The sequence below is a fragment of the Epinephelus moara genome, chromosome 16 (assembly GCF_006386435.1).
Source record: "Epinephelus moara isolate mb chromosome 16, YSFRI_EMoa_1.0, whole genome shotgun sequence".
Taxonomy (NCBI): Eukaryota; Metazoa; Chordata; class Actinopteri; order Perciformes; family Serranidae; genus Epinephelus; species Epinephelus moara.
The window spans coordinates 11281574-11305648 of NC_065521.1; the positions used below are offsets into that span (position 1 = coordinate 11281574).

General features: G+C 40.2%; 2 protein-coding genes and 1 long non-coding RNA gene across 6 annotated transcripts in view; 1 reads left to right on the forward strand and 2 right to left on the reverse strand.

The window, feature by feature from the left end:
- The window catches only part of bcas2 (BCAS2 pre-mRNA processing factor), an 11074-nt gene extending 10316 nt beyond the window's left edge, over positions 1 to 758 (reverse strand). The window contains exon 1 of the mRNA XM_050065883.1: positions 555 to 758. Coding sequence (XP_049921840.1) covers positions 555 to 647 — 93 coding nt within the window. The 5' untranslated portion in view covers positions 648 to 758. The remainder of the gene's footprint in view (positions 1 to 554) is intronic.
- Positions 759 to 2700: 1942 nt separating this feature from the next.
- Positions 2701 to 8808, reverse strand: LOC126403298 (uncharacterized). Its single transcript, XR_007571306.1, has 4 exons — positions 7437 to 8808; positions 6179 to 6223; positions 4139 to 4254; positions 2701 to 3493 (listed from the first exon to the last, which is right to left on the reverse strand). It is a non-coding gene; the product is annotated as an uncharacterized LOC126403298 (long non-coding RNA).
- Positions 6576 to 24075, forward strand: part of trim33 (tripartite motif containing 33) — a 38083-nt gene continuing 20583 nt past the window's right edge. For all 4 annotated transcript variants that reach the window (XM_050065874.1, XM_050065876.1, XM_050065875.1 and 1 more), the window contains exons 1-10: positions 6576 to 7236; positions 11678 to 11796; positions 13808 to 13961; positions 14341 to 14473; positions 18639 to 18755; positions 18884 to 18998; positions 19758 to 19904; positions 20292 to 20409; positions 20757 to 21043; positions 23157 to 23351. In XM_050065874.1, coding sequence (XP_049921831.1) covers positions 6591 to 7236; positions 11678 to 11796; positions 13808 to 13961; positions 14341 to 14473; positions 18639 to 18755; positions 18884 to 18998; positions 19758 to 19904; positions 20292 to 20409; positions 20757 to 21043; positions 23157 to 23351 — 2031 coding nt within the window. In that variant the 5' untranslated portion in view covers positions 6576 to 6590. The remainder of the gene's footprint in view (positions 7237 to 11677; positions 11797 to 13807; positions 13962 to 14340; positions 14474 to 18638; positions 18756 to 18883; positions 18999 to 19757; positions 19905 to 20291; positions 20410 to 20756; positions 21044 to 23156; positions 23352 to 24075) is intronic.

The following is a 24075-nucleotide window of genomic DNA, read 5'->3' on the forward strand; positions in this document are numbered from 1 at the left end:
ACTTATTTTTATTTTGAATACATTGTTGTATTTTTCAAAATTCAAGATCAACACATGAATTTTCAGTTTCAAATTTTATTTTTTCAAGTACAAAACTTTTGACCCTAATGCAGCTCCACAATGCTGCACATTTATTGTCCATTTATTGATATACTGTGGTAATATGGTACAAACAGAGGTAGGTAGAGCATTTAAAGTGATTTTCTAGCTGTAAAGTAACCCTTTTTAGAAAACGCAAGCCATTTCTGCTGAAAAACTCATGTCCTAATGTTGTTAATTTAATCTTCCGAGCTTGAATTGGTCTCCACAGACAGACAGACTGTATCCAAGTTACAATCCTAACCACAAAAGTTCTGAGCTAACTAACGTTTTAAAGACTAAGGTTACCTAATGTCGGCCAAATAATTCACCAAACAAATTAGCATGCTCTAACTTCGGTGAAATTAATTGCTGTAACTTCATACAATTTTACAGTGACCCTTGTCAATTTGGGTTTAGCCGGTTTAGCGTGGTTAGCTAACACGCTGCGTTTAGCAAGTTCCCTGTTTACTCACCGCTTCCCGGACACCTGCTGCATCGTAACCTTGGTCAAAGTACGGCAGAGCATCGACGAACACTTCACCAGCTACCGAAGCCGTTCCGGCCATTTTCAATCAGTCTATATTGTTGAATTTGTTTGATTTGTGCCTCACTTCAATTCATAAAAAACACTCTCCAGCTAACTAATAGTAAGCATTTCCGGTCACGACCTTCAAACTAAAATCCGGCGAAACCCCGGCCGTGAGTTTTTGTTTATGACCTCTAGCGGAGCGGAGTGTAACTGCTGCTTGATCAAGGTGTAAAGAACAGTGGTCAATCCTGTGTGTTGAACCCAAATTAAGGCATGGTACTCTTGTAAAGGCGTTTGCTTTGTATTGTTGTGCATTTTTCTTTACTGTTGACTTAAAACAAATAATCAAGGCATTAAAACGCCATATTGTTTGGTTCAGCACCTTCAACAAGTTTTTCTACGCGAGAATGACTCAGCTCTGCTGGGACTGACACTGTTAACACAAGCACACAACTGTTCATGCCATTCAAGCTTGAAGAGAAAACAGTTTTAGCTGACTGGTCCTACTTTGTTTGATTAGTGGATGGCTATTTTCAACATACTCAACCTGTTTGACAGGTATTTTTGATTTGGACTGCTAATGTTGGCAACCAGCATCAGTCCTGGTGGCTGTGAAATCTATACCTCACTCTGAGACAGTTAAAATGGCAAGATTAGACTTAGTTGTAACAAAGTAAAAAAAAAAAAAAAAAAAAAAAAAAAATCTTCACCTAGGGTAGATAGATAGATGAATTTTTTTGGCATCAGTAGCTTAGTCTGTGGGGACCTGGCTCAGAAGCAGCAGGGTCACCAATTCAAGTCCCAAATATGCAGCTGGACCAGCAGCTGGAGCTGTGTCAGTCCACCCCCTGGGCACTGCCAAGGTGCCCTCAAGCAAGGCACCAAACCCCCAAACTGCTGTGTGAAAAGAGAGGTAGGCGAAGAAATAAATTTCAATGGCCTTGTGTGAATTTGCCCAGTGTAAAATTGCCCTGTGACGATAGATAGATAGATAGATAGATAGATAGATACCTCAATTATAGACAGTGAATATGTCCCCCTCTACATCATAATGGTCCCCAAAAAACTAACATGGAAAGGTTATGTACAAACTATCTATCAATATTATGTTAATTACACAACGAGCCATGTAAGTGCCATTTCCTCCTCTGTCGAGAATCCTCTCCTCCATGCATTCATGCAGAAACACACTTATGCCAAACTGAACAGTAACTCTTTTAAAAGGCTACTTTTAAAGATGCATTAAAAAAACCCATACTAATCCGATGAGGAGGAACCAGGAGGAAACAACCTTTTGACATTTTGTCAGGGGGTCACAACATTCTGTTTTAAATCCATGCATCCTTAAGTATACCACACCATTGTTGACACCATTGTTCACTACTAAATGTGCAGACTCAGCAAAGAACCACAGCACTCGGCTACCATTTAGTACAAGGCCAATATTCACTCCGGCCTGTAAGCGCTCCTTTTCAACAAGTCAGCTTTCATTAAGCTAATTCATGTTGTTCTGATTGGCTGCAATGCTTTTTTCACTGTCAGCAGTCTCTTGAACTGTGTTCAGCGGTTTGACTTTTTCCACTCTCATTCTGTTAGGCCTACTAATGCAATCACATCCCTGACAAACTTTAAACTATGGAGCTGCTTTAGCTGATGTGAAGATATTCTCAGTTTACTCATACATTGTATACATTTCAACTAAATTAGCTTTGATTTCAAATCACATTTAAATACACACTCATGTTGCACTAATATAGCAGGTGATGTAATTGCTGACAAAAATGAGGCCCAGATGTGGGCCAGCTGTGCTAATTACACACACAACCCCTGCCTCCTACTCTCTCTCCCTCTCTTGTGGTATAAGGATGGGACAAATAGTCCTGGAAGCACAACTTTGTGATATCTGAACACTATTCAAAATGTGCACCGTTTACAATGTAACGAGAATTCAGATATTCAGGACAACATTACATACACTAAAGTTCAACATACACAATAATACACTATACAGTACAACTAGTACACAGTGCACTATAATGAGAGCAAACAAGTCGTTACAAAAAAACATTAAATATAAAAGAATACATAGGTAGGATTAGACATAGTTTAATACACTGATACCAATACAGTTATACCTTTCAATACAGTGATGCAAATATTTTGTGAAAAATGTTTTTTTTTTTGTTTTGTTTTTTTTTAATTAGAAACAGATGAATTCAAACAGGTGAATCTGAACTGTTCTGGTCATTTGGCCTCTCGCCACTGTATAGCTTTTGTTACACTTAAGACTTGTGCACAGTATTGACAGTGCGTACAGTATGAATATTTACTTTATTGCTCACTGTTTAATGTGAGTTGTGCATAAATCATCAAACTTGAAACATTTAAAGGTCCAGTGTATAGGGGCACCTATTGGCAGAAATTGAAAATAACATTCACAACTATGATTTCATTAGTGGGGCGGCACGGTGGTGTGGTGGTTAGCACTGTCACAGCAAGAGGGTTCCTGGTTCGATCCCGGGTGTGGGAGCTCCTTCTGTGCGGAGTTTGCATGCTCTCCTTGTGTCACCGTGGGTTCTCTCCGGGTACTCCGGCTTCCTCCCACAGTCCAAAGACATGCAGGTTGGGGATAGGTTAATTGGTGACTCTAAATTGTCCGTAGGTGTGAATGTGAATGGTTGTCTGTCTCTACATGTCAGCCCTGCGATAGTCTGGCAAAGTGTCCAGGGTGTGCCCTGCCTCGCAACCAATGTCAGCTGGGATAGGCTCCAGCCCCCCCGTGACCCTCTACGAGGATAAGCAGTTAGAAAATGGATGGGTGGATGGATGGATGGATGGATGGATGGATGGATGGATGGATGGATTTCATTAGTGTGCAGTTCCCTGAAAAAAAGGATTGTTGTGATCATGTTTCCATTAACTTAGATGAGCTGTCTATATCTACATAAATAGTGGGACCTCTTCCACAGAGTCTGCCATGCTGTTCCCACAGAACCCCAGAATGGACAAACTGAACATTGGCTCTAGATAGGGCCATTCACATTTTTGCATCAACCACTGTAGTTCTCCTACATGCTTGGCACACAGGTTAAGTTTCAGTTCTGCCACCTCAACGCTACATGCCTCTACATCCACACTGGACCTTTAACCCTTGTATTGTAATGTTATGGTGTTCACAGCCAAAATTGATGGGTCTGTTTTAACTGTTCATAAAGCAAACATAAATTATCACCAGTTGATGTGACATCTTTTAACCAACTTCTTTTTTAATCATTATTACAAGCTCTAAACTCATTTATCTAAAAATATATCACTAATTTTTCAGTATAAAAAAAAGTACATTTTCCATGTTATTTTTGACAACAGTTGAGACCAGAGGTAAATGTGGGATAATCACCTCCTGGTATCTGTTTAGCCAGTTTTGAAACCATCTAAAAATCTGATCTGACTGTATTCAGAACAAACACTTGCAACTATTTAAAAAGCATTAATTCATCCTAAAAGCAGATTTTAATAATATGAACATACATTTATGTGTGTCCTTGTGAGCGTTCAAATGTAGGGCATGGCACTTGTGGCAGATGGGGCTAGTTTTGATGTCTGTTGGTGCATCTCACTGCCAGGGTTTCATCCTCCTCACCAGACTGGCACGAGAGAGAGAGAGAGAGAGAGAGAGAGAGAGAGAGAGAGAGCGCTATGTTCTTATAACCAACATTACATTGCTTAGTCTGGAAGGGTGGCTCCCTAGCACGATGAGGTGAGAATGGGGGTGCTCCAGAATGGGAAAGAGGTTGCCTCTGGGTCAGAATTACAGCTGATGCTACGCAGGTGTGTTTGTGAGTAAGAACAAAGGCTCCTCTCTTCTGCGTTTGTGTGTGTTGGGGGGTGCAGGGTCTGGCCTGTGTGTATGGGGTTGGTAGGGTTGGGTGTGGTGTTGGGGTATATAGAGAAGTTTTCCATCTGCTGGCTGAACACAACAAATTCTCACACATCCATTTCCCAAGGGCAATCATAAAACCACAATAAATACTGAATTAAATAAAACCATTAATTATCACTTAACTTGCTCAGAACCCAATTATCAGTTATGTTCCAAAGACACACACACACACACAGACACACACACACACAAAATGCCCTCATAAATTATTAGCAAAAAAGAAAAACCTGATTAGGATACTTTTTTTGTGCGCTATTTTTCCTGTCCATTCCAACAGACAAAGACTGCACTAAAAAATCCCCTAATAGGACAAATGACAATAAATGGTCTTAATGTTCTTTCAATAACAAAAAAACTCCGCATGAGATTATATATTTTTCATGAATTTTATATTTTATATACTTTATTAATCCCCCTGAGAGGAAATTCAATTTGTTTCACTCTTTTGTCATTAACACACAGGTTCGAAAGACACACACATGCACAAACAGAACCTATAGATGCAGATGCCTTGGTCAGGCCCCCCGAGCGGTTGGTACCTTCCTCAAGGGCAGCTCGGCAGTGCCCAGAAGGTGAACTGGCACCTCTCCAGCCACCAGCCCACGCTCCATATTTGGTCGGGACAGCGACCCTCTGGTTTCCAACCCAAGTCCCTATGGACTGAGCTACTGCTACCCAGGGGTTAAGTTAGCTGTAATCTCTCAAAACAGATTCTGCAATCTACATTGACATTAAAGGAAGAAATCTTTTTTTTTTTTTTTTTACCGATGGATTTCCAGATTGAGTTAGCTGTAAATCTTATGTAATGCTTATTTCAAACACAATTTAAACACAAATTATGTACTAATTATGTATATGATTTATAGACTAAAATGTGCCTCGCGCTTCCCACCTTGCAGTCGCCATGCTTGTTATAAAAGTGGACATGGTTTTACTGCACTTTAAATGATGTGGAACACTGTGACTGACTTACAGACATCCCATCAAAATTAAGTCTGTGCCAGAGTCCTAGAATAGACAAGGCTAATCAGAGCTGTTTAAGGGCTCTGGTCTGTGCACTTGGGTGGAGTCACATGACAGTATTCATAGATCTAGACATTCTAGAAAAATTATGTCCATTGGAATGAACAGGGGATCTGAAAGGGTTTAAGTGGTCATCTTCACTACTTTAAGTGTTCAAATGCCTAGTGCAGATGAATAACTCTTTGATCAGTCAGCTGAAATATGTATGACAGAAGTGAGGTCTTAAATTGTAATGTAGTGACCAAATGTTTTTTTCTAATTTTTGGTATGACTAAGTCATGGTATGGTATGCTGTACATAATCACGGAAACTCTCAGTGTGTCATTCTGTCAGGCAGTCAGTCATTCTACCAGTGCGCCCCACTTTTAAGTCTATACAACATAGAAACACTTTAACTACTGCCTTTCAATGTGCTACCTCAACTACTAATATACAGTTTTAGCCCACTAACTATCCCACTATTGGCAATGGTACTACTGTACTTTCAATAAAGCAATCGTACTATCAAATTCACAAAAACTCTGTCTGAATACATTGCTCTTCTTAATGGGTTCAGTTGACTATTTAATCTGCACTTTCCTATGACCTGTATCCCAAACACACACCATGTGAAACTGTATGTGGGCAACTGTGCACTCAATGGGTATGGACTATAAGTGATAGATAGATAGATAGATAGATAGACAGACAGACAGACAGACAGACAGACAGATAGTAAACAAACCAATGAAGAAAGTAAATGGTACAAAGACAAACATTCAAGATTTCACATATTGTCAAAAAACGACAAATGACGGACTAAAATTTAATAATCAAGGACATGAAAAAAAGAGCAGCCATCTAAAATTATGTAGAAGACAAATCACCAAATAATTGGTTATCTTGATGTATTGTAGATTAACTTTTCTTATTGTTTACACGTCCCAGAGACTGCATTAAAACAATCAAATCTATCAAGGGTCATGAGATTTATCATATAAACAAGCAAATAAACAATGTCGGGTCTTGGTCTACGTCATGGCGTCATCATACGTACTAGTGTCGAAAACTTACGCAGGACGTGCAGCGGTTCAAAGAGGAAGGAAGATGGCGGATAACAAAGGCGAGGAGGATATGGAACCGTCTACTAATTCGGACTCAGTGCCTTCAGCGCAAGAGAATGAGCAGCCAGAGACGAAAGTCGACAATGCGGTAATAGTCATAGAAGCGAATACAAAGGGCGGCGAAGAAACAATGCCCCCTGATAACGCTAACGAGGCACCTACACCCACCAGCGACGGTGGAGACGTTAGCAGTGGCGGGGCTGCAGGAACGGGAGGGGAAGCCAACGGTAGCGCTAGCAACGCCGTCAGCCCGGCTACGACCAGCAGCACCACTGCAGAGCCAACGGCCGCCGAAACCCTGACCGCTGGGGATGCTCCTGCTGGCGGACTCAGCACTGAAATGTCTCCCCCTCCTACCGCTCCAGCGGCCACGCCGGTATCCGCTCCCATTAATTATTTGGATACGTGCGCAGTGTGTAAACAAAGTCTTCAGAGCCGAGACTGTGAACCCAAACTTCTCCCTTGTCTGCACTCTTTTTGCCTAAAATGTATTCCGCAACCAGATAGACAGATAAGCGTACAGATGCCTGGACCACACGGGCAAACTGACACACACATAGGTGAGTTTTTCACGACTAAGTAGCGATATCCACCTGTGAACAGTCCTTTGCTCTGTCACCTGACTTCAGTTGAGATGGATGTCTGTCTGTCAGATGTTGGAGCTTCAATCGTTAAACCTGAACGTTAGATTTAATGTATTTTTGGTTGGACCTGAGATGGTCACACCAGGGATTACATTAAATACACCAATGCTGCTTACCGGTCAGGATGTTGAATGTCAGTCTGTTGCATTGCACAGAAGAAGGTGGCGAATCTGTCTGCGGTTAGATGCACTCCCATGTCCCCCGGGAACCTGTCATTGGTCTGACCGTTCATCACTTCTTCCACCATAATTATATAAACAAATCAATGACGGTGCCTTGCCTATTTGACTTCACGTTTATGTTCTATCATGAAATGCTATTGTCAATCGCAAGACAATATTGTAATTTGACAGATTTCCAAAGCCAGTCTCTTTTAGGGTTAAACTTAATTTCCCCCCTCCCTCAGGAAATATAGTAATTGCATTTTCGTTACGATTTTGATATTCATCAGGGCTTGACAATATCGAAAAATCAAATGTCAATGTTTTTGTGACATAATAAGGGTGACTGTTGGTGCTTTTATAAAATATTTACACAGATTTTTGATGAATAATCAGCAGTAATGTGGATATGATGTGGGTAAAGGCAAATAACAGAACAACTAGAGTAGTCTGGTAACTCCAGAAAATTATATCACTTCACTGTTACCCAGTCTTTAAACCCAGGAAAAACAACAACACTTTTGTTATTACAATATCCAAAATCTAAGATGATACCTTGTGTCATATCACAATATCAGTATAATATTGGCATATTGCCCAGCTGCAGACTAACAAGTAGATGATAGAAACACAAATGGATGCTGATCAAACACTGTGTTGGCTACTAGTCAAACTGATATTGCACCACTGCATATCCAGTAACAACTAGTGACAGTCAGTGAGATATTCTTTAGTGAAAAGACAGACTGGAGTAGAAAATAATAATTAACAACTACTTAATGTGCAAAAGTATTTGTACTGGATTTCTGGAAATCCTAATGTAATAGTAACATGTAAACAGCATGTAATAGTTATGCTCTGTTGTTATCTAAATGGCATGTATTAGAATACTGTAGGACATCTGTACTAATTCTTTTATTCTAATCTTTAGATCTCTTCTCAATTATGAAATCTTTTATTGTAATTATGAGATCCACATTGCCTAATAATATCTTTTTTCTCAAACTGTGAGATAGCAAGTAATGTAAGTCATAACTACAGGATATGGAAGGCATTTTTACAAGGTCTGCAAATTTTCTTTCTTTGGTGAATGAAATGCAGTATAATTTATGATGCCATGTTGGTGGATACACAAACTTGTCTCGTCAAGATGTTTGCTACCTTTCTGCTTTTGATAGTCGCACACATCACTCATCTGCCAACTACATTTGTGATGTCAATACATTTTTGGAAAGCCTGATTGTCAGATACCTGGCAAAAGCCCCAAGAATGCTGGTTTAACAAAGGCTTCATTTTGAGAGCACCAAAGCCAAACTCTAGTTTTTGCATGGTTTTCACTTCCCCTCAGTGAAAACAGACCAGGTTTAAAAGATATATGGAATCCTTAAGAGTAAAATGTCTTTTGCCTATCATTTTGTACTGTTGTTAAATAAGTAATTATCCTCACATATCTTCTCTTTTGGAGGTAGACTTCAGCAAATTAAACCTCAGCCTTTGCTGCCATAAATCAACATAGAACAACTCATCTCAATATACCGGCAGGTGTCTGGTCTCATTTCATGTTTATGTGAACCTCCACACATGAATCATTTTATTGCAATGCTGAACCGAAAATGTCGCTACTACAATGTTAATGTAAAACAGATTGACTGAGCACTGGCAGTCTACACAAAATAAGTGTCGTATTTCAAGTTAAGCTAAGGCACTCCTACAAGTGTCTCATGGTGACATCTCATATTACTCTTTATACTCCACTTTTTAGCTTTGCGTGTAGAGTTTTACCTCCCCACAGTACCTGCCACTAAGCTATAATTTTATTAGTCTCAGCCTCAATGGAGAGTTTTTATATCCCGTGGTCTAAATGCTGTTGTCAGGAATTACATTAGTATTGGTTTCAGGAGAGGTTCAGTGTCACATGGTCTGAATTATATTTGTAGAGTTGCCCATTATCACAAAGGATTGCTTCTTGGGTAAAAATGGAATATATTTTGTTTTAGGGGGGCTTCTATTTGAGTATAGTCGATGATGTGGTTAATATGATCTCACTCGGGCCTACAATTTGACATGGGAAAATGTTTTTACTTTAAATGTTCCTTTGGCCACAGTTGCTGTGAGACTCAGTCATACTCTGGCTGGAGTTTTGGAAGGTGGGGTCTCCCAGTTCACATAATAATGAACTACACAGCATCAGGCTCAGTCTCTCAGCTATACTTTCCTCAGTTTGTGGAAGCTCTAACATCTCAGAAAATTATTAATCAACCACTTCCACTTTAAGAGTTAAATCCTACAAAGAATTTGTAACTAGATTTATAGTACTGATTAACTTGACTTCACATAAAGGATTACAAATTATGTCATCCTGCCCTTGTCATAACACTTAGCCAGGCTACTGATTGATAGTATTAAACCTAGTCAGAGAAAAGCTGGGATAATAATAAGTATGAGAAAGGCTTTTACGTGATGGAGCCGTTAAAAGGCATATTTATTTCTGATGTCAGGTATATAAAATGAGGAAATGGAAAAGCCAGGTGAAAATGCTGAGTTCAGAAACAACTTCACTGTTTCCTCCACGGACTGACTAATTTATTCATGAATTCCTCCTCAATTTCTACTTCTCCTTTGCAATGTCTGCTGTAATAGATGGTAGCAGCTTGTAATGTGACATGTTGTTTAGCTTCTTACTAATGTAGGCCTTGAAATACCCAGAAGCATCCGTCAGGTGTGTGTGTGAAAAATGCCTTAGTGGATGCACAAAGTTAAATGTGCATTATCCTGCACAATACTACAATAGTCTCTCTTTTTCTCATCACAGCGGTACTCACTGCTTTGTTGTAAAAATATTATGCAAAGATGATTAAATATGACTAAGCAACAAATGACTTCCTACTGGACCATAATTACAGTTTCATATTATAATGTAAATAAATTGTGGCAGGTTTCAGCAAAGCCAAATCCACTTTGTGGTTTCCATCTTGTTGTGATTAAGTGAAAGTAAACATTGACACCAATCAGAGGTGAAATGTGATGATATCTGTCACCTCTCCAAGATAAGTGATGTCCCCGAGATTCTTTCTTTTCCTGTATTTCAGGGAGATTTGGTGTTATCTTGACCCTAGTGTAAGCTTTGGTGGCAGCTTGCTCTCGTGTATCACTTGTACTAGTGGACCCAGTACTGAGGTTAATATTTGGCAAAGCAATAGTCTGAGTTGGTCAAACAGACCTGTTACTGGGGTTAAATATACTATTATGGGCTTGTTTCCCTTTCATATTTTCTCTAGCAGAGGGGTATGTTTTTCATGAATTTAGGGAAACACAACCTAATTTAAAATAAGGTTCTGAACGTGTGTGTGTGTGTGTGTGTGNGTGGGTTCCCCCACACAATCCCAGTCCAGCTGCTTTCACAACCAATCACTCAGAGACCCATGCAGCTGGAGCTTACACAAACCGGCTGTGTGCTGCTCAAGCCAGTGTAGACCGGCTCAAACCGGCTTCAACCGGTTTTTACCTCAGCTGGCTGGTGAGGGGGGAGTTTATGGGTTTATGAGGTAGAGGAGGGATGACATATTATGCTGACTCAATTTAAAACATTTATGTGAAGTTTAATACTGTGCATAATATTAGACCTCAGAAAATAAGTGGCAAAGTTAATACACTGAACTAATTATTTGTTGGGGTGTATGATTATAGCAGCAATTCAACTAATTCCATTAACGATGCCAACTAAAGTGATTAAGCGAAACAGTCCTCATTGTTTGCCCAAATTGCGCATGTGATTTAATATTCTAATAAAAATGCCAAGGATGACGAGATTGAATCTTCTGGAGACAAGCGCTAAATCAATTAGCACCCATGAATAGGCAGTGGTGTCCCATGGTGCCAAGAATTTTTAATAACAACAGGAATTTACCTAAAGGAAATTATGGAAATAAGCAGAAAGTATGCTGAGGGCCTCTTATTAATCCTCTTGTTTGAAGCAGGACTATTCTTAGCCCAGAGTTATGGGGGCTCCTCAGGTAATAGCTTTCATTTGGGCTTGTCCTTGATGGTCAATGCTTCTTTGGCTTTGTTTCCATTTTTCTTCAGAGATCAGTCATCAATGAACTGTCAGCAAGTATTGAATATGTAGCCCACTGTTTAACCTTTGGATGTCATTTGACTTATGTCCCCCCTCATTTTCTGTCTTTTTCTGTCCACAGTCAATGTTATGCGCTGTTCAGTGTGCCACCAGGACTACAAACAGAGTGATATTATTGACAACTACTTTGTCAAAGATACCACAGAGGCCACCAGTACATCTGATGAAAAGGCTGCACAGGTATGTTGAAATGGTTGACCTTGTGGCCATGATGGTTTGTACTTAAGTTTATCTGCATCAATGTTTTGCCATGTTGTCCTCTGCTGTTTGGAGGGGTCTCTGTTGAAAGTCCGGCTCCAGCCAGTGTCACTTCTGTTTTTCAGTTAATCTTCCTTCTCAAACAGAGAATGGAGCTGTGGTTAGTAGTTGGATGTAAACCATTACCATGAAAACCAGATTGCTGTTTAGGCTACGTTTTTGATATAGCATGAATGTTAGCATGGATAGCAATAGCAGTCACTTGAACCTAAGTTATGAGGTAGAGGAATTTTTCTCCACCTCCTTCATTAGAGGGAAATATTAATGAATAATAATTCAACTATTTTTAGTTAACTCTTAACTAGTCGATGAAGTCTAACTAATCTAACTGACAGTTAATACGGGCAACTAGTTTGGTAGTTTCGGTAATGCCAACAAGTTAATGAAGTACCCTAATTTTAAATATATATTTCAATTATCTTTGTCATACAGTATATTGGCTACTTTGTTTCAAACAGGGCTTCCACTTTGTGGTCTTGATCACCCTGTAGGTGTTTATTTTGCCAGTACCAGCTGGTGGTTGCTTAGTACCTTTATCCCTTACATAGCCTATTGTAGTCTGTATATTTTAACTCACCCATAACTCACAACCTCAGTGAAAAAAAAGAAATTTCACATCCCTGTGCTTAGTTCAAACACAGAATAAACAATCTCAAAACGAAAGTTTACCGTCTTGTCTTGCCGGTGATTCACACAACCCTAGTGCGTATGTGCACTGCAGGTGTAGCCGGTAAAAACGATTCCTTCTGTGGCACATCCAGTCTGTGACTGGTCCGCAGCCGAGCGGTTACATCATCAAGGTTGCCGAAATACAAGATGAGTTGACTAGCTAGCTCACAACAGTGGTAATCAATTTGCCTCTCAGATGCAAAGAGGCATGACAGTGCACCTGCGCAAGCTTGGAGGATGACGTATGACCTGCAGCTGCTGCTATAGTCATCATACGTCATCTTCCTATTTTAGCAACAACCTTTTTGTTTTTTGAACTTTGAGCACACAATGAAGTTTTTTATTACAAATATATGCCAAACAGTGTGGCTAATTAGCATTGTCAGAAAACGACTCAAAACATAAAATATCATTAACACGCCAAAATACACTGGAGAGGGGCTTTAACCTTGGGATGCTTTTTAATAGTTTTTTAGTAAAGCGATGCAAAGTATTATTTGTCCACGATTCAGGGCAGTTGTATCTAGATGGGCACAAATTCCATTTTGTCAAGCCTGCAATGATTTTTGTTTGATAACTTTCTTGAGCCATAGGTTTGCCTGGGACTTTGCTAAAATAAAATGAAGGAAAAAGTCACCAACCTCTATTCCAAATATAAGAAGAAGCTTATTTTTTTCTTTTGATTGCACTGTCTGTCCTGTAGAGCCACCAACAAAACCCCCACTATGTGGCTCTTGAGCCTTTACTCTGACACAAATGTATCTATATCTGATATAGAGGACCTTTAATCGTTTATTTAGTGTCACCATCAGACCACACTTTTGTTACCCCTGACCCCTTAGTAACTAAGTAACAGTCATTGGCAAAGTACAGGGCTGACTGTAAAGACACCACTGTAATAAATATATTATCATAGTGGGGTTCACCATATGCTATTTGATTCAGGTATTGCAATCAGAGTTTGTGGAGCAACACTTATGTAAACAGGTAGTTTAGGCCTTAATATACCAGAGTGGGCTTTCTAAACAAAGGTGCAACTCTCATTGAACCACTAGCATTTGTCAGCATTTTAATATCAGATGTTTTTCCTCAGCCCGGGAATGTTTTACATTGTCCCGTGTTTTATTCAAGTACCTTCTCTTAGGGCATCATTTAATTATCAGAGCACACGTTTGTAGGAGCTGTATCATTCTGCACCAGTAGTGATTCTGGAAGGCCTATGAGTCCAGTTCTTTTCTATGCTTATTGGTGTGATCTATTCAAGGTGTGCACAAGCTGTGAGGACAACGCAGGAACCATAGGCTTTTGCGTGGAGTGCGGAGAATGGCTGTGTAAGACTTGCGTGGAGGCCCACCAGAGGGTCAAAATTACGAAGGACCATAAGATCCGCACCAAGGAGGATGCTGACGCTGCCTCTGGTAAGATGGCTGACCCTCACTGTGAAGGGCTGACCAATGTTTATAGAAGCTAAAATTGCAAAAGCCTAAATAAGACCAACCCCAGTTGAAGCACAGTGAATGTGGTGCTGCTGATAGGCTGTTGCCATAGTAACAGTGCTGCAGAGTCTGATACCTCTAGCTGGGGGACCATACACCCTAAAGCTCTGACCAAAGCTTTCTGAGACCTTTTCTGTCTGTTGCAAAGCTGAACTGTCTTTGAAAAGACTTTTGCTGTATATTTTTGTCTTTCTTTAGTCCTGTATTTCTTTCACTGGTTTCTATGATTTATTTGCCTCTCTATTGGTTTCTGTCTCTCCAATTAAGCATCAGTGGTGTCTTTCCTCCCATGTGTCTATAGAGTCTGTTGGTACGTCAGGACAGAGGCCTGTTTTCTGTCCCATCCACAAGCAGGAGCCACTGAAGCTTTTCTGTGAGACCTGCGACACTTTGACCTGTAGGGACTGCCAGCTGCTGGAGCACAAGGAGCACAGGTAGCTCAACATCTAACACATCCCACACATCTAATTTGTTACACATGGACAGTTGTTCTCCTGTCTACTAGCTCCTGTTATTGGTATGTTACCTGTATTTTTTGACTAATTTTGCAACAATCAATATATTTCAACAGTGGGCATGTTTGTGCATGTTAAGTTTGTGTACTGCTTTTATACCTGTTAGGCATGTTTTAGGAATTTAGGCCCTGATCACACAGAAAGTGTTTTAGCAGCTGGAGTTTTTTTTTGTAATTGTTTTAATGAGGATTAAGCTTTTTGCTTTGTTGCATGCTTCGTGTTTCTGCACTCTATGCGCCTGGCGTCTTTGCTGGACTCCTGGAGTTTAAAAAACTTTAACTCAGAGCAGAAAAGTGCCCCATGTCATCTTTGCCTTTTTCCCCCATTGTCTAATCCGATGATTTGAGAGGCAGGCCTTCTCTGAAGTTTACAGTTGGTTAATGGTGGAGGAGAAACTGGTGATACTCCCCGTGTACAGCATACATTTTAGGACATCCTCAGGTGTCAGGCTTCAGCGTCAGACCTTAGATGAAAAGGCATAAGGTCTCAGGAAAACCTCTGTCAGACGTCACACTAAACGGCCTCAGAAAAAAAGTCATCGGACAAAAAGGCATCAGAAAAAGAGACGTCAGACCAAAAGGCATCAGAAAAAAAAGTTGTCAGACTAAACGGCCTCAGAAAAAAAGTCATCGGACCAAAAGGCATCAGAAAAAAAGACGTCAGACTAAACGGCCTCAGAAAAAAAGTCGTCAGACTAAAAGGCATCAGAAAAAAAGACGTCAGACCGAAAGGCATCTGCAGACCATGGGTGCAGACTAGTAATTTATTTATCTATCTATCACGGTAATGAATGACGTCATCAAAACACGTTCTTCTGGGTCCTTTCGGCTCAACAGTGTGAATTTCATGCATGTGGTAGTCTTCTAGACTGAAAAAACTGGGGATGCAAATCTCGGCAGGTAATAAATACACCTCTGCCGAATAATGCATCCAGGCTGTAATTATATTTCAGGAGGTCTGTGAATCAAAGGATTTTACCAGCTCATATTCTGGGTCCTTTTGGCTCAACCGTGTGAATTTCATTCATTTAATAATGACCTAAGCATAAATAACAGGGGATGCATTATTCGGCAGCAGCAATCAGTTCTGTCAAAAAATGCATGCACCCCTTAACACCCTCACGAAACTTCAAATCAAAGTTTGATAAGAACACCATCATGGCTTTATCAGCATGTAGCGTACTTTATTTGATTGGCCTTGACAGCGCGAATGACTCCCTACATTAATTTTCCGAATTTAAAAACCTTGTTTTCGTAGAGCTATCTGAAATCCCATGCTTAAAAACGCAGCCACACACAAAATAGTGAAGAGTTGGCTTTAAGAAATAATGAGAGATTAATGAAGGAGACTATTCAGACCAATCGAGGAAACGCTACTTTACCGATTCTAATAAAACATTGATGATGCTAAACGTTAAAAAACTAGACTTCAGATTAGTGATCATCACTGATGAACCTGACAAAGAAGATTATTTCATTTTTAAACAGTAAGTTTCCTTAAAAATCAAGATGGTAGCTTTCCTTTCAGCTGTGCGCGCGCTCCCGCGAGGTGCGTGCAGTTCTCGGCAGGCATGCAGATCTCGGCATAACACCGGCCATGCTCCTAGCATAAGAAATACGGAGTTTTCACCAATACTGGCATCGGTTTAAAAGGAAATATCAGCAAATTTATGGATAAACTTTTCGGAGATCACAAAGATCATTCATAGTTTTCAGTGACATGACCCGTGCAGCTGGAGGGCAAAACAGCGGTTCAACGACACGACCAGACACTGTACAGCGCAGCAATAAGGACTGTTAATTTCCCCATCTATCAACCCACGAATACTTACGTCATCTCACTGATCATTAACATAAGAGACGTTGTCAAACTACAAGTTTTGGGTGATTATGATCCGTATCCAGCTCTCGCTGCTGTTTTTTTTTTTTTTTTTTTCTCTCGCCGCTGTATTTCAGTTACTGAAAACAGTCCCTGTCTGGAGGATCCCTCCCCTAAAAGCCCAGATCAAAGCTTTAAAACTACAGCTGTCATTTGGGAGGTGAAGGCAGGGTTTCCCCCATCATTATAACACTTGCTCAAGTCGAATGAACGGGGAATATGAAAAAAAAACTCTGCGTATCCTCTGAATAACATCTCTAGCTATATCGCCGCCACAACAACAACAGCAACAACAATAACAACAATGACAACAACGACAACAACCTCCCTCTACAAACAAATGTTGCTTGTTGTTCTCTCAGCATGTGTCAGTTAGTTCACAAAAGCAAACGTAATGACTGTTAACTGGTAAGTTAGTTAGTTGGCTCCTCTGACCTGCTGCTGTTGCTGCTCATAAAACGTACAGTTCGTAGTGAATCCGTCTATGTTAGGACAATAAACAAATATAAAATAAGACGCCCGTACGCACACCGCTTCGGCACATAGGCTACTGAAGCGTTGTGCGTACAGGACATGCAAGTCTGACACCCGATATCCCAAATGTTGAGAGGGTGATGTTGAATTTTTAATGATTTTATATATATATATATATATATATATATATATATATAGATATATATATAGTCTGTTTTTATATGAGACTGATTTTTCTGAGGCCGTTTAATCTGACGATTTTTTTTCTGACGCCTTTTGGTCCGATGACTTTTTTTCTGAGGCCGTTTAGTCTGACGACATTTTTTCTGATGCCTTTTGGTCTGACTTCTTTTTTTCTGATGCCTTTTGGTCCGATTACTATTTTTCTGATGCCTTTTGGTCTGACGTCTTTTTTTCTGACACCTTTTGGTCTGACGTCTTTTTTTCTGATGCCTTTTGGTCCGATGACTTTTTTCTGAGGCCGTTTAGTCTGACGACTTTTTTTCTGACGCCTTTTGGTCCGATGACTTTTTTTCTGAGGCCGTTTTGTCTGATGACTTTTTTTCTGATGCATTTTGGTCCGATTACTTTTTTTCTGAGGCCGTTTAGTGTGATGTCTGACAGAGTTTTTCCTGAGACCTTATGCCTTTTCATCTAAGGTCTGACGCTGAAGCCTGACACCTGAGGATGTCCTAAAATGTATGCCGTACCCGTGATCCACTCTCTGTTTTAGGGTCTCATGTACTCACACAGATTTCTATTGCCCTGTGCCCAACAAACTACTGACAGCCTCTAGAGCAAGTACCCTCTGCCTGTCCATTTTAGGAACTAGCTACTAATTACTGTGAAAATAAGTAGGTAGTTTTAGCTAGCCAAAATAAACTGTATACTATTTCCACAGGGAAGTTAGGGTAAGGAGGTGATGGGCTGGTTGCCTAGCAAGAATTAAAACGTGCAGCATTTTTGTTTACTAGTGGCATTCAATTTTTAAAAAAAGGCAGTGCAGTGCGTCTCATGTTTTGCAATCTGCAAAATACTTCATTTGTGAACGGGGGCCTAAGAGTTTTTGCCTACCCTGCAGGCAGCCATTGGTTTTAGTTCATTTCAGTACATTATTAGAATAAGTTGCAGACCAAATGAGCACCAAATATTATGTAAATCCAACCTCAAGATTTTAAGATGTGTTGGTCTTAAACACATTGACAAAGCAGTCACATTAGTCACCTGCTTGGTAGAGGTAATACCAGCTCAACAATAGACCACCAATGTCCTGTTTAAATAATTTTTCCTCCATTATGCTTTTTATTTACATATACTAGAGTAGCTCATTAACTATACGTGTCAGTGGGCTTCACAATATCACATCAACAACAATTTCTGACTGAGGACAGAACTGGACAACGTAAGCAGGGAAATGTTTTTTTTTAAAAATTCAGGAGAAGGGATTCAAAACCAGTCCAAGCTACCATATGGTAGGACAGAAAATGGATTCAGATCTGTCTCACCATAAAGCAAAGGAAAGAAATCCCTGCTCAGACTCTCATAAGTCTTCTACACTTTACAGCAAGAGACACTGATTGCATTCACGCATGATTCTTGAGTACTGATGAACAAAATGTGAACATACCCAATTCATAGGGTGTCTTTTTGGCCCACTCAAACATCAATCATGGTCAATGGGTTTATTAGCCATTGTTGGTAACTATAAGAGTGTTACCCTCTCTCCTCTCAGGTACCAATTCCTGGAGGAAGCTTTCCAGAACCAGAAAGGCATCATTGAGAGCAGCATGGCCAAACTACAGGAAAAGAAGAACTACGTCCATTACTCAGTCTCTCAGGTCCAAAGCAGGTGCGAGTTTCCGTCACCAGCCTCAGTGCTGCCCGTTGACATAATATACCCATGGTAATGGGCTAACAAATGCACTCAGCATTTTCATTAGTGGCTAGGTTTCTAACTGAAGTGTTTTTTTCATCCAGGTTAAAAGAGCTGAATGAGACGCATCGGAAGGTGGAGCATGAGATCAAAATTGCAGTATTTACTCTTATTAATGAGATCAACAAGAAGGGCAAGTCTTTGCTGCAGCAGTTGGAGGTAAAAGAATATGAATTAAGTCAGTTTGGCTTAGAGCTGCATAATACTGCATACTGCAAAATCTTTATGTAAACATTATTGCATTTATTGTAATGCATTGTATGCAACAATAGGGTTTCTGTGCATGCAAGCTCATCTTGTGCCTGCTGACTCACTCTCACTGCACTGAAACAGTGAAATTACACCACATAGTGAAAATATGTTTTGCAAAAAGCTTCTGTGTAGTTTGTATATCTGGACTCTGGGGTGTACATATCTGTCCATACATATATGATGAGACATCCAACAACACATTTTTCACACTGTATACTCAACACCTTCTCATTTGCTATAGATATTGAATATATCTTTATTGTGGTGACTTCTGTTTACTAAATGTGTTGACACACACTAGGAATTTTACAGTTTCCTCTTTTTCATACCAACTTCTCTTTAAGAGCCTTGCTTTGACTTTTTCCTCTTCATATCTTTACTTCTGTCTGTGAATCCAGGGTGTTATATGCTATGTACTTGACTGCCTCCCCATTTGCTGTGCTCTTATTTATTTAATTGTTTTTACTGCGTTGGAATATCGACTGCTGTAATAACCCAAGCTCCCCACGGGAACCATTAAATTTTGAATTAATCAAATCTAATTATCTAATCCATCTCTATGCATATGCTAACATTTTGTAATAGCTTGGAACATTCATTTGTCTAGGGTGTTAAGGCTCTTTCACTAGCAGTCCCTTAACCAGAATAATCTCACTCTCTGTCTAGAGTGTGGCCAAAGAGCGCAGTATGAGGCTTGTGTCTCAGCATAAGGATACCACCCAGCTGGCCCAGCAGATCCACCATGTGCTCAACTTCTGCCACTGGGCCATCACTACTGGCAGCAGCACAGCACTGCTCTACAGCAAGAGGCTGGTATGTTTCTCATGAGCTCCAGATGTTCAGTAGTTCAGGAGACTAAAGTAAACAGTGCACTATCTAATATCTGTTTTTTAGCAGCTGTCTAGGAACGTGACAAAATATACTTCTGGACTGGTAAAATTGCAGAACCATCTTTTTTTCCCATATTATGTAGACGTGAATTTCTTGGGGCTCAAACAGTGGAGGTTTCTGTCACGTGGTTTGACTGCTTACCACAAGACAGTCAGCAAATAAGATAATTGAGATAACTTAATGTGGGTTTGCAGAGTAATGCTCCCAAAGGGAAACATGACAAATGGGCTGTTTGTTGCTCCGATAAAGCCAGGCTCACTAACCGAAGAACATTATTCTCCGTGTGTATGTGTGCTCATGTGTATGTAGATCCTGTTCCAGCTCCGCCAGCTCTTCAAGGCTAGATTGGAGCCAGCGCCCCAGGCCAACGGAGTTGTGCGTTTCTTCTGTGACCCCACCTTCTGGGCCAAAAATGTGGTGAATCTAGGTGAGAGAGTATTCTTATTATCCCTCATCAGTCAATATTTCTCTGTCAAATGTATTGACATTCGGTTTCTTTTTGACTAATTCCACTCAAGGTTAAGAGAGAGCCGTCTTAATTTGCCATTGAAATGTGTTTCATTACAAATTTATTGTCCTTGCATGCTTATTTCTGCATGACGAGAATAAGTCTTGCCTTACTGCACAAGCGGCACAAACATGAAAATTAAGCAGTAAGCAACTGATTAATGTGCCCTGCCGCATAAATAAAATAAAGGAATATTTCACACCTGTCCAGAGCATGTGCACTTCTGTACATTATGCTTATTGTTATCCTTCTTTTTCTTCATGTAGGTAATTTGGTAATTGAGAAGCCACCTCCACCTGCACAGCCGCCCGGTGTGATGGTAGGAGGACCACCCATTTCTCCAGGCCAAACTCACCACGGGAAACACCCAGGACAGATCAACCTGGCTCAGCTCCGGCTGCAGCACATGCAGCAGGCAGCCTACGCACAACAAAAGCAGCAGCAGCAACAACAGCAGCAGCACCAGCAGCAGATCCAGCAACAGATGCGCATCGCCTCCCAGATGTCCCAGCAGCACGCCAGACAGGCCGGCCCACCCATGGCTCAGCAGCAGGTATGGAAAATGTTTGAGTCAAGGTACCACTGTGGATGACAATGAAACTCTGCGCTCCAACTGATCCCCATAGTGACATGTCAAAATATTGGAGCATTCTTAAGCATTTTATTCTCAGTGCACCAGACAGTCATTTTATGTATTTCTTATCAAAGTATTATACGTTCTCAGACCTCTGAGAGCTTTATCAGGTGGAGGTCTGTCAATACAAGATTAAGAGTATTTATAATGGACCAGCCTGAGAGGATTTGGTGACAAACTGCAATGAGACTTAATCCTAGATAAATCACATGTGGGTCACTGACTGAAATCAAAAGAAGATCATATTTATCATTGGCAGTAAAAAAACAACAACAGCAGTTTTCAGGTCATTCACTATGAATAATTGCATAACCTACTGTAGTAGTCAATTATTTTCTAAGGCATGTGGATTTAGATTGAAAAAATAATTTGCAGATACTTTGAACTGGACTGAGGATTTGAAAATTCTCATGGGCAGTGGGTTAAAGGGTAACCTCAGTATTTTTGGACCTGGATCCTATTTTCCCATGTTTTTCTGTCTGTGTGACTAATCAAACTACCATTTTTGAAACTGGTTCAGTATTGAGAGAGTAGCAGCAATGAAACAGGCTGCAGTGTAATCACTGTGGGAAATTGACCGTCAATTTACGGCCACTAAAAGTGCTTGTTTTTGCCACTGACAGGCTCAGATTGTTATTATAAGTGTCTGACATCCTATGGAAAGGATTCCTACAAGGTTGACCTCTTTGTTAAAGAATAAAATCCTTTTGTTTAAACAGAAGCAGACATAAAAAAATGCCATCACCAGACCCACCAGACTCCATTTAAATAAACAATAATTTTAGTGTGTATGGACCTAGCATATTTTCACATCTAACTGGGTGAATTAAGGGTTTATTTTAACCAACCACAGTTGATGATTATTGAAACAATGGAAAGACAAACCACAATGGCTTTTGTGAGTTTTATTTTGCTTCTATTGACTTTGAATGAAGTGTGTTATACAACAATAAAATTACAGTTGATTTAAATGGAGTCTGGTGGCTTTGGCAATGGCCATTTCAGGTCTGTTACTGGTTAAACAAAAACGATCCTCTTCAAACAAGCAGGTCGACCTCTGTAGGGATCCTTTTATAATGTTCTCAATCTGAGCCTATCAGAGGCAAAAACAAGCACTTGCAGTGGATGTAAACTGATGGTGCTCAATTGCCTGCAGGAATTACACTGCAGCCTGCTCTGCTGCTGCAGCGGTCTTACTCAATATTGACTAATTTCGTAAGCTGTTGTTTTGATTAGTCACCTAGATACAAAAACAGTTATCTGAAAAAGGAAATCAAAACATCCTTTTAAGGGACATTATATTATTCAAGAATTCATAGACAGCTGCAAAAAATATTGAATGCATGGTGTTTTCACAAATCAAACCAAGAAGACAACAAGTAAGTGGGCACAGATTTTATGAAAAGGATAACCGGGATTTCAGTGTTTTGCTTGAACTTGTTGCTGTTTGGCAGCAGCCTTGAACTCACAAACAGGCTCCCTACTTGCCAGGGCACCACCACATGACTATCACTTAACTTGGGGGAAAAAAAAGAGGAAGTGTTGCCTGTGTTGGAGAATGTGTTTCAAGCAAGAGACAGGTCTCTGGAAGTTGATTTTCATCCTGCAATTAAGTGGATGAAAATCAAACAAGTTAATGACCTCTCTTTCTCTTCTTTTTTAATTAGTCTGTTAAGCATAATTTTAATCAACAAAATAACAACAAAACAAATGGCTGTCACAAGAGACAGGAACCCAAAGTGATCTAAAATCCCTTAATTTCTCCAACCAACAGTAAAAAGCCTCAAAAATATGTGACTTAGTGTTGTCAAACAGGAAAAAGCCAGTGAACCAGTGATTATTAGATATTTTTCAAGAATAAATGTCATAAGTTTCTGTTGGTCGAAGAACCGATGAATCTACTTTTCATGTCAGCGGCAGTATATGATTGCATGACCCTGAAAATTGCATGCTCTTTGCATAAATTGCCATGGCTATGGTTATCCAATGACCTCATTTTCACATAGTCTCTGTATATGTATGGTTTTGACAGCCTCCAAGGCTCATCAGTATGCAGCAGCTACCGAGAGGGCCTGGGGGTATGAATGGTGGGCCAGGTCCCCCGATGTACCCTTCCTCCCACCATATGCGTCTTGCGGGTCCGCCGCAGGCCCGAATGCCCACGGCTCAGCCGAGACATAACGGACAGCAGTATCCCGCCATGATGCAGCCTCAGCTACAGAGACAGGTCAGTGTAAGCACACTCTGGTTTTCACTGCATGGAAACTGATAAAAAGATGGAGTATTTTACAGCATACTTACACTGTTTGGATTTTAATGTGATTTTGTTGTTTGTCTAACACATCTGTAGCTGTAAATGTTGAAAATTGGTGTGCTGCTGTGCAAATGTGTTTGATAGTTTAACCCAAAATGTAAAGATACCCAATGTGAGGCTGGTTTGAAGCAGCTTCACAGCATGCCTAAGACAGAAATATTCAGTATTTGGAGTGTAATGTTTGTGCATCCTTTTCTGTCTAATGTAGAAGAAAATAATAATGATAATTTAGTGAATACTAACGGATTATTGAAGTGAAGTTTCTTTTGACTTTTTTCACCTAGTCTTTAGAAATGCAGGAACAGCCAGGCTCCAGCAAATACAGTGGTGTGAAAAAGTGTTTGCCCCCTTCCTGATTTCTTACTTTTTTGCATGTTTTCCACACTTAAATGTTTCAGATCATCAACAAATTTAAACATTAGTCAAAGTGCAGTTTTTGCAGAAAAATGCAGTTTTTAAATGAAGGGTTTTATTAATGAGGAAGAAAAAAATCCAAAGCTACATGGCCCTGTGTGAAAAAGTGTTTGCCCCCCAGCTCCTGTTAAAACATAACTGTGGTTGATCACACCTGAGTTCAATTTCTGTAGCCACACCCAGGCCTGATTACAGCACACCTGTTCCCAATCTAGAAATCACT